This window comes from Pteropus alecto, unplaced genomic scaffold, assembly GCF_000325575.1.
Source record: "Pteropus alecto unplaced genomic scaffold, ASM32557v1 scaffold23, whole genome shotgun sequence".
NCBI lineage: Eukaryota > Metazoa > Chordata > Mammalia > Chiroptera > Pteropodidae > Pteropus > Pteropus alecto.
The window spans coordinates 6,909,983-6,920,854 of NW_006435837.1; the positions used below are offsets into that span (position 1 = coordinate 6,909,983).

General features: G+C 37.5%; 2 protein-coding genes across 3 annotated transcripts in view; both read left to right on the forward strand.

Moving 5' to 3' along the window:
* PIR (pirin) overlaps nucleotides 1-5,073 on the forward strand; it is an 82,069-nt gene extending 76,996 nt beyond the window's left edge. For both annotated transcript variants that reach the window (XM_015589143.2, XM_006911649.3), the window contains exons 9-10: nucleotides 715-781; nucleotides 4,760-5,073. In XM_015589143.2, the coding sequence (XP_015444629.1) occupies nucleotides 715-781; nucleotides 4,760-4,875 (183 nt within the window). In that variant the 3' untranslated portion in view covers nucleotides 4,876-5,073. The remainder of the gene's footprint in view (nucleotides 1-714; nucleotides 782-4,759) is intronic.
* Nucleotides 5,074-5,446: 373 nt separating this feature from the next.
* VEGFD (vascular endothelial growth factor D) overlaps nucleotides 5,447-10,872 on the forward strand; it is a 33,226-nt gene continuing 27,800 nt past the window's right edge. Inside the window, exon 1 of the mRNA XM_006911650.2 lies at nucleotides 5,447-6,004. Coding sequence (XP_006911712.1) covers nucleotides 5,915-6,004 — 90 coding nt within the window. The 5' untranslated portion in view covers nucleotides 5,447-5,914. The remainder of the gene's footprint in view (nucleotides 6,005-10,872) is intronic.

The window sequence follows — 10,872 nt, forward strand, 5'->3', positions numbered from 1 at the left end:
TTTGGAGTCATGGTCCAAGTGCTCTCTGGAAAGATAATCGCACAATTTTAAATCACCTAAACGATATATACAAGTGTATTTTTCTCTACATCCACACTAACACTGGATATTATAAATAACATTTTTTTTTCAGTTTCAGGGGGGAAATTCAATCTTAATTCTAAACAAAAACTTTTAGAGACTTTGACAAATAGGACCCTTTTGGAGAGAAATTTGCCTGAGCAGATGTCCCTTGGATGTTTTTATAAGATTTGATTTAGTGTAATGTTTTGGGGCATATTTTACATTAGTAATAAATGTCAAAAGTAATAAAATCTTAGTTTTGGATTAGCATAAATAATCTTTTATTAAAAAATTATATTGTTAGTGGGAAATTGTAAATTCTATAATCACATAGTCAATTCATAGCCATGTCAGTCACACAGTTTGTCTTAAAGATGTCTCCAGTTAAAGAAAATCTTCATTTAAATTCTTTTTTAATTGAGAAGGTTAATATTTTAGTGGTCTGGACTTATTCTTGAGTACTGAATGCTACCAAATATCTTAAGGAATAAGTGTTTCCATATTGAGTGCTGCACAGAAAATATTTCTGGAATTCATATCCAGAATTAGAAACATTGTTCGTTTGGCCAGCATGTCAACTTCAAATTATTACTAATTTGACATTCAAGAATAAGCATGTTTATCATTCGATGCTTTCTTCCTTGACTTTAGGATCCTGAGAGAAGCCACTTTGTCCTAATTGCCGGGGAGCCATTAAGGGAACCAGTTGTCCAACATGGTAAGCCCAAAAGACGTGTGCCTTGAAATCTCAGTTAATGAGAAGCAAAGCATTTTTTAAAAACTTTTTAAAACCCAGACATTTAAATTATTCTATTGCCTATTTATATTTCATGACAGCCATAACCATCTCTTGACTAATATTAGTTTAATGAATCAGCTAAGGCCTTTGTTTCTCTTATCATGGAGTGTCCTTAACTGTGTCCACAAATTAAGCGCGGGATGTCAGAGAGCATTGGAATAGGGAATGTCCTTAGCATCGATGTACTCACGTTCCTTTTATAAATGAGGAAAATAAGATCTTGATATCTTACTTAACAGATCCTTGGGTAGCATTTCCTCGTTTACTAGAATTGGTCGAAATGCTTTCCGAAAATTAATTCATTTAATCTTCAGAACACCCTTAGGAGGTAGATACTCTCATCCCACTTTTCCAAATGAGGAGATGGAGGTGCAAAGGTTTACTGGCTTGGCCATGGCCACATAGCTGGATTCATACTCTGACTGTCTGGTTTCCAACCACTGCCCCTCCCCACCCCGCCTCGTGCCATGCCAGTTGCCCCTCACTCTGTCCTGTGGCTTCTTGATGGGACACAATTGTTGGTAGTGGAGCTGAGATTCGAACTCTAACTCCTGACCCCATGTTTTGTGCTCTCTCCACTATAGCAAGGTTCTACATCATGAGAGATTAAACTCATGCCACTTATTTTTTAAATTTTTTCTTAGTAAACTCGTACAAGTTTTATTACTGGGGAGGGAGTTCAAAGGTTTAATTAGAGAAGAGATGAAAACTGTAGTTTGAAAGAGGATTTATGGGCTTACCTATAAGTATCAAATGATTTTCTCGTTTATAACCCTTATAGTTGATCGATTAAAAACATGGTTTCTGAGAGATATGATATACAACATGGCGACGATAGTTAATAATACTGTATTGCATATTTGAAAGTTGCTAAGAGAATAAATCTTAAATGTTCTCATGAGAAAAAAAATTTATAGCTATGTATGGTGATGGATGTTAACTAGACTTATCATGGTGATCATTTCCTAATATATACAAATATCAAATCATCATGTTATATACCTGAAACTAATATAATGTATGCCTATTGTTACCTCAATTAAAAAAAATAAATTTGATAATATAGTATCCAAAAAAAAAAAAAAAGACATGAGAAAAAGCAGAAAACCCCAAAACATATGCTTTCTGGTTTCATTTTCTCCTTCTTGAGGATTTAAGGAGATGAGTTTACGCAACTGGGCTCACAAGGGCTCCCAGCTTCTGGTGCTTCCCTTGTTTCTCACAGCGTGGTCCATGGACCAGTAGCATCAGCATCACTTGAGAGACAGTTAAAAATGCAGTCTCAGACCCTACTCCAGACTTCCTGAATCAGAATATACATTTTAATAAGATTCCCAGATGATTCATGTGCACACTATAAATTGAGAAGCGTGGTAGAATACCCCAGAAAAGTGTCAAAATCGAAGCCCAGAAGTGCACCATTTTTACAGGAAAATAGTGGGGGGATAGGAGAGGTGCTGTGCAAGTCCGGACTACAGCAAATTAATGACGTGCTGGAAATGGGTCCCTGGCTCAGTACCTGCTCTCATTTTCTGAGTGCTATTCCCTGTCCTCTACGTGTCCTTGAAAAAGTTGGCTTCTCCAGGTGCCCTCTTGGATTTATTATTTATTTCACATATGAGGGATCTCTCATTCTTTCCTACCTGATATAGTCCAAATCTTCCTCTCCAGATGAAATTTCTCTCATGAGCCCCAGATCCATATTTCCAACGATATGCCAAGCACCTCTGCTGGGAAGCCATTTTATTGTTTCCAGTACCTTCATGGCAGAATAGCCAGAACTGTACTCCTTGCTCTACCCACAGCCTCCATGTCCTGCATCTTAATTACCCTTAACAATTCCACCATCAACTTGGCCTCCCAGGCCAGACATCTTCTCTACCCTGATGCCAAAGTCTTCTTCAAAAACTACAAATTAGGTCATGTTGCTCTCTACTTAACCCCTCAGTGATTCCTGATCAGCTGCAGAATTACATCCAAACTTCTTCCTGTGGATGGAATCCAAAGCCTAGAGGAGTCTCGCCTCTTCCTACATATGAGCTCTCCCTTTGTTTTTTCCTGCTTCGATCCCTCTGTTCAACAACGTACCCCCATCCTCAATTTCTTCAGCATGCTAATCGTGAAAATGCCTTTCCTCCATATATGCCTGTTCAAATATCACCTCCTTTGTACATCTTTACCTGTACCTTTCCTTCACTTTCTATACTGATTCCATAGGCTTTATAAACTTGTATCATTCCATATATAACATTGTTCGTAATAATTTGTTTTCATATCTGTCTGTGTGATAGATTTGATGTCCTTGGGAGAAGAGTGTGTCATTTGTCTCTAGCTCCTAGCACAATGTTTGTCCTTTAATAGGCACTCAGTTAATACTCAGCAGATAGGTAGTTGAATGAATGAATGGATGAATGAATTTCGATGCTATATTTTTTTGGTTTTCTCTTTGTAAGACCATCCTATTCCCTACAACCTCCCAAAAGGCTGGAACATCATCAAAGCATATTATCCTGTGCTTTCCTTCTCAAATGTTAAATTAAAGTGAACTTTGAACCTCTGCTGATATGCTAACAATGGTTAAGAAGTTCGAATGTGTGATTTCCTCTCAGTCACACGGTTATATTTTAATCCGGGTCTCTCAGAGCAAGTTCCTTAGAGGAGGAACTTTAACAAAAAAGGAATGACAGTAATCTGTGCAGAGTGATAGAAGAAATATACTGAATGGACCAATCTGTCAGTTGCTTTTGAGACATTGCCAATGCCACAGAAGAGCTGGCCCTGTTTATCCAACAGACCACAGGAGTGATACATTCCAGGACAGTGTCCCTTTCCTCCTACAAAGTGTGAAGAAAAGGGAAGCAATAGACACTCTGCCTCGTGGTAGATCAGGGGAAGACTTCTACACTCTTAGCAAAACCAGAATTCAAACCTAGGAATTAGACGAAGGGACCAGCAAACTCTGACCCGGGGACTAAATCTACCCACTGCGTGTTTTTGTAAAGAAAGTTTTATTGGAACACAGCCATGCCTGTTCACTTTTGTATCATCTATGGCTCCTTTCTCACTTCAACGGAAGAGTTGGGTAGTTGAGATAAACTTTCTGACCACAAAATCTAAAATATATACTGTCTGGCCTTTTATAGAAGAATTTTGCTGGCCCCTAGTGAATCCAAAATATACTTTCTTGACTTGAAATTTTTGTAATCGCCTGTCTATAATCAGTGAGCTGCTACTAATTTTAAAAAATGACTTAGACCCCTCATGTAAGTACACAGTCTAATATAATGTATAGACACCAAATTAGGATGAGATTTGCCAATTCTTTGTATCAGATTGGTTCAGTTCTTGACATCACCTAGTACTATAAAACTAACGACTACGGTAGATCTTAAAAGTTCTCATCAAAAGAAAAAAATGTGGTAACTATATTTGGTAATGAATATTAACCAGATTTATTGTGGTAATTGTTTCACAATATATACTAATATAAAATCATTATGTTATACACCTGAAATTAATATAATCTTGTATGACAATTATATCTCAAAAAAAAAAAGGATGGAAAAAACCCCTAATAAATACAAAAATGGTTGTAATAGAACCAAATCTAAGAAGATTTTGAATAAAGATATCGCTGTTGTTGATGGCAACCTGCAATGGATGAGTGACATGCAATCGCCTTGATTTATCTGCATTTGGTCTTTATAATCACATACAATCCTAGTCAAGAAACTTGTATGACAGTCCTTGGGGATTGGACGCTGTGAAAATAAAATTTTATTGTTCAGATATGCCTGGATTTGTTTCAACTTAACTACAGAAACACGTCCCATTTCTAGTGATAGAAGAAAATATTATCGTCACCTAGAACTTTCTGAATATCTCTTTCTGCCTTAGGTCCATTTGTGATGAACACCAATGAAGAGATTTCTCAGGCCATTCTTGATTTCAGAAATGCAAAAAATGGGTTTGAAAAAGCCAAAACCTGGAAATCAAAGATTGGAAACAAGTGAAGAGCACAAGAGCAGGTCTCAATGCTTTCTAGAATTTTGCTACTCGAGACATCCATCCACTCAACACGTTGAATTCCAAAGCTGACTTAGCCAATGCTTCTGAAGAATTCCACACTAAAGTGATAACATAGTTCTTATAGCAATGCATGTGAGATATTTCCTGGCACATGCAAATAAATCTAATTGTTGCTTCTTTAAGTCAGTGTTTTTCATTTTGACCCAAGTTACTAAGCTTCTGTTAAGTCATTTTGCGTATGTTTGCTCTTTATGTGCGTGTGGATATTTTTTTACTTTTGTGCATATGTGAGTTTTTTTAAAGCATATTTGATTGCTTTCGGTGTGTCACTGGTACTTGACTGTGAGCATCCGAAGTCCCTTCCTGAGCAAGGCAATTTGGATACGACAGTCATGCCTATGTGCAGGGGTTTCACGTTACAGGTTATCTGCGTTAAAATAACAGCAGCCCTGAGCGTTCGAGTCAGTTTTTAAAACAGCCCTGCTATTGGTAGGGACACCACAGGATTACAGCCAAGACTCCCCTGCATTTTCTGCCAAAATCTGTGTCAGATTTAAGACACATGCTTCTGCAAGCTTCCATGAGGGTTATGAAAAAAGTTGGAATTTGGAATTGGGTTCCAGCTTTCCTGTAGCTGCAGACATTGGTGGCCTCACCACCTCTTTACAAAGCAGCTAGAACCTGGGATATAGGGTGGAGAGATTTTTAAAAATTTTCTGGACACGAAATGGATTTAATGTGCTTTTTCATTGCAAGTGGAAGATATGTCTATCTCTTGATTGTTTTTGGAGCATGAGAACATTTCAAAGTTTTTCATCTCTCTCCCCCCATAAGATTGTGCAAAAACGTACCTTGACTAATTGAAGTCGTTTCATTGGATTTTGATCACAACTGATTATCTGTTTTTCCACGTGAAATCTTGGGGTTTTAAAACTTTCCTTCTGGAGAATGCCTTTTGAAACAGTTTTCTCTAGCTGCCTGATGTCAACTTCTTGGTGATCAGTGGATATTCAAATATTCAAAATGTACAGACAGTGGGCATTGGTGAATATTTTCATGATGTCTTATCTGCAGTTGGTGCAGGGCTCCAGTTATGAACATGGACCAGTGAAGGTAAGTGAGCTTAATGTTTAAAATGATGTACATTTTTTTTTATTGTCTTATACGGAGTACTTTCTTTTTTTGCATCCCCTATTTGTTAATGAGTGTTCTGTTTCTTAGGCTTATTGGGAGTCTTGCTATGAGTGTTTGAAAATGATGAGAGGTTGATTTGAAGATGTAATAGAACATGAATGAACATTTGGAATCTTTTCAGAGAGGCAGGTTTCCCCTTAATTGTATATGCAGGTGGCGCAGTGATTTTCTAATGAAGCACTGACTCGTTTCTGTGACACGGATAACTTTGTGGACCATTTATTTTCAGGTTGTTTGTGAGCAGCAAACATTCGTTAATTTAGTTTAGTTAGTTAATTTCTTATGTAAATTGAAAATTATGTGCTTTCTACAGACTTTTTCTATCTGTTTTTCTAAATTACCCATCACCTCCATCTAGAAACATAATCGAATCTTCGATTCTATGAGCAAGCATCAGATAGAGCCCAAGAAATTGGCAATAATGCAAAAAAAAATTAACTGGGATGTTACTGACTAAGCAATATCTCACCCAATTTTATATATTTCATATATTTCATAGATTATATTTTTTAACCTTTTATTTTGAAAATGATTCTGCTATAATTATTTTGACCGAAGTAGTGCTAAATCATTACTGATTTAGGAATTTCTGGCTATGAACAATCAAATGTGGACTTGAGTTTTTGTAGCCGTCGTTAGGACATGCATTTTCACCAGGGGTGATAGCACCCTCAACAGGGGAAAATTGGTTCTTGGGGCTGAAAAAGTTATGCTTGTTTTGTTTAAAGCACAGATATATACATACAGTACATAAGCAGACATACAGTATATCTCTAAAGGGTCAGCTCTGTATTAGGATAGACATTGTTCGACAGTCTACACCTTTTTAACTTTCCCATTTCCAAATGTACTTGGGAGAAAGAGATCGCAGCCATTCAGCTCCACTTCGTTGCCACTAGCTTGGATGCCAGATGACCGGTGAAAAGAAATCCAATTTTGAGCCTATGTAACAGAAGAAAAAAAAAAATCTAACTTATTTGAAGCAAGTAAGACTTTTCAGGCTGTTCTGCTTTTTTTTTTTTTTTTTTTTAGGTGCACAAAACTCAGGTTTACATGTGCTGGGTTCATGGAGTTATGCTTTTTTTTTTCCCCCTCCCAATTTTATTGCATGGAGTTTTAAAATGTTGCCAAATGTTTCCATTGTACTTTGAAAACATCAATTTATTTGATGGGACAAGAAGAAACTGAATTCTAGGAATTAAGTACTTTTCTTGAGGTTGTTCAACTCTTTTAAAGAGCACAGACACCAAGAATTCTTTAGATGTCCTGGCTACAGTGCAGTTTTAAATGTTTCGAATTTACTGCTAACACATAAACTTATTGAACGGGGGAGTGGATGAAAGCAGTTGAATTTGCATGTGACAGAAAACATGTCCTTACACATGGAAGATGCGGCATTATATGTTTAGTAATACTATTAGTGATTTTCTTCAGATATATCCAAATTTCCTTTAAAAAGTAAAGCTACAGATATTGAGCTTATGTCCACCCAAACCTCAGCTACATTAAATATTTCTGATGCAAAGGAAAGGTTGCCTGTAGTTAAACAGGAATTTTCTGAGTGGTGAGGGAAGGATAAAGAGGTTTATCATATCGATGTTGTATTTTTCTCCCCCCCCCTCCAACTTTTTCTTAGGAGAAAAATCTAAGGAGAAATATGTTTCTTAGTGTTAATGTTCCTCTTGTTTGAATTAGAATTTAGTATGAAAGTGTATTCAGGATGGCAGTAGCTTACACACTGAGATACGAATTTTATTTTTTGCTTTTTGAGATGAGTATATTTCACTATTATAAGAAGTTTTCGGGGTCCTCTTCAGTTGTAGGTCCGTGAGTAGGTGCTTCTCTCTACCCTCCCTCTTCTGACCACCCCTTTTCCAGAATGGACAGTGTTGTCAATCTATCCCTGGGGTGCCCTTCCCCTACAGTCCTCACTTTCTAGCCCTGAACAGTCTCTTGTTTTTTCAGGTTACACTAGCGTTGCCTCTACTAAGTTATATGAGTCCGTGAACATTTCTTCTGCAGCAGCCATGCAAACAGCTGCTAATACCCCGGACAGTTGTGCTCAGTGTCCTTTGAGTGTAAAACATCCTAATTTATTTTTATTTTTATTATTAAAAATTATTGGGGTGACATTGATTGATAAAATCCAATAAGTTTCAAGTGCATAATTCAACAGTATGTCGTACATATATTGCATTGTACGTTCACCACTCAAAGTTAAATTTCCTTTCATCACCAAATATTTGACCCCTTTTACCCCAACTACCTCTCCCCTCCCCCTTTCCCTTTGGTAATCACTCATCCACTGTCCGTGTCTATGAGTCTCTGTCATGTTTGTTTGTTGCTTTCAGTTTTATATCCTACATATGAGTGAAATCATATGGTTTTCAACTTTTTCTGTCTGACTTATTTCGCTTAGCATGATAATCTCAAGATCCACCCACGTTGTCACAAATTGCAGTATTTCTCTGGTGGCTGAAAAATATTTCATTGTATAGATGTACCACAGCTTCTTTATCCAGTCATCTATCATAGGACACTTCGATTGCTTCCATGTCCTGGCCAAGGTGAATAATGCTGCTTTGAACATTGGGGCGCATAGATCTTTGCAGATAAATGTTTTCAGGTATTTGGGGTAAATACAAGGCACCCTAATTTCATCGGTTTTGCCATGTGTACTTAGGAGAGATGTTTGGAGTCGGCAGTGCATGGAATTTGTGAACTGATATAAATCTATTTGAAAATCTCAACTCACATCTACTGTATATACTGTTTAGCTGCTAAGTTTCTCACTATAAGCAGAACATGTTTTCTTCTAGAAATAAGATTAACCCAACGCGTAATCTCTTTAAAATATACATATTTCAATTAGACTTGACATTCCATATTACTTTATATTAGTTTCAGGCATACAGCATAGTGGTGAGACATTTACATAATCAATGAACTGATCTCCCTAAGTCTAGTACCCACCTGACACCATACGCAGTTATTACAATATTATTGATTATATTCCCTATACCGTATGTCCCTGTGACGATTTTGTAACTACTAATTTGAACTTCTTTATCTCTTCCCTTTTTCACCCAGCCCCTCAACCCTCCCCCCATCTGCAATGCCCATTCTTGACTCACTAATATAATCAGATTAACCGTCTAGCTATGGGGTTTATTTCTGTGCCTCTTTTCTCCAGCTCGTTTATACAGTTGGGATAGTCATATACAGCTGTGCAGGGTGTACACTGCACGACTCTAGGAAGCTCTGTCCACAGAGACTCACATCTGTATGTGACAGCCCTGAGTGAAATAGTGTAGACACTCTGGGCATTTGGCAAATAAATACGTGCAACCTCACTGTCCTATCGTTCACACTGACTTTCTAGCCAGCGCTATTTCTGGTGTTTTCGATAAGCCATTAGGGGAATCCATCCTCCATAAATCTTTTCAAAGTCACTGATACAGACATATCAATAGAGGGATAAAGGAATAATTCCAGGTCATGGTAGGCTCTCCCAACACTTTTCTGACAAAATTTATTTCCTTTTCCCCCCACACTACCTTTTAGCCCCCTCTTTCTTAACTGGTGGAAGAATATCTGGATGTTAGAGTCATTTCAAACCCTGCGTAAGACTGGAATTAAATCCAGGATCCACAAGAATGTGGGATACCTCTAATTTTGATGAGAACCACATAGCTGAGAAGACTTAATAACCTTTGTGTCATTTGCCTTCTCCTGAAATTGTCTCTAAAGCGAGCTGAATAACAAGGAGTGGGTGCATCTTCCATCTCTAAGTCCAGGAAGCAGACCCGTTCCACTCCTCTCCCTATTCCCACTTCCAAGGTCATGCACAGGAAGTCCATTGACCTTGTCGTTAGTCGGGTGGCCCAATGAGCTGTTGTCTACTTTTCTATCAAGCAGAGTCCTTGGCATAAAAGACATTTGAAACGTTTTCCATTAATTTCTTCGTTTAGGATCTTGTAGTCGAACGTGTTGAATTATATGCTTCTATATGTAGATGCATTCAGTTCTAGTTAGTCACTTTTAACTGGTGGTTGAGGCTTTTATATCGGTCTAGCATATTACTGGTATTTGGCATACAATAGAACCAGTCGTATCTTGTATATTGAATGTACTACTTCTTTATCTGACGTATTTTTAATTTAAAAATCCTGATTTGGATTTGTGGATAAACCTTTACTATAGACCCCTAAGAGCTCTAGAAAAAAAATAATATTAAAGCTGAATGTTGAATGCATTTCATTACGGAACCCCTCTTGGGACAGGCTTATAAAGACAATTTATGAAATGAAAATACAGTATTTGGAATGCTTCCATGTAGATCTTGATGTAATAAGATCTGGAACTCCTGAGCACATTGATCCACAATTAGTTAGAGGTACTAGAGAAATAGAGACTCAAGTGGCAATAAAATTGTTTCTGAGCACCTTTCTAACTTCATGTCTTTCCTACCACTTGAGATTAGTGGAGAGGGGGGGAAACTATCATTGGGATGTCACTGAGATGAGGCAAGATGAGACCTTTCTTCTTAGGTTGCCTTTGTGGTGGTAAGTCCACTTTTCTCTCTCTTGCCACTACTTCTTATAGTCTCTACTAAGATCGTAGGACATTATAAAGCAAAGATCGTGAAAAGCAAAGATCATCGCAACCACATCATGAAAGCCTTGAGTGGCTGTGATGTCCTAGTTCAAAAAGGATCTCCCATGCCTCTCATCAGAATTTTCCAGTATTCGACAATTCATTTTTCTGTTGAGCACCTACTATGTCTC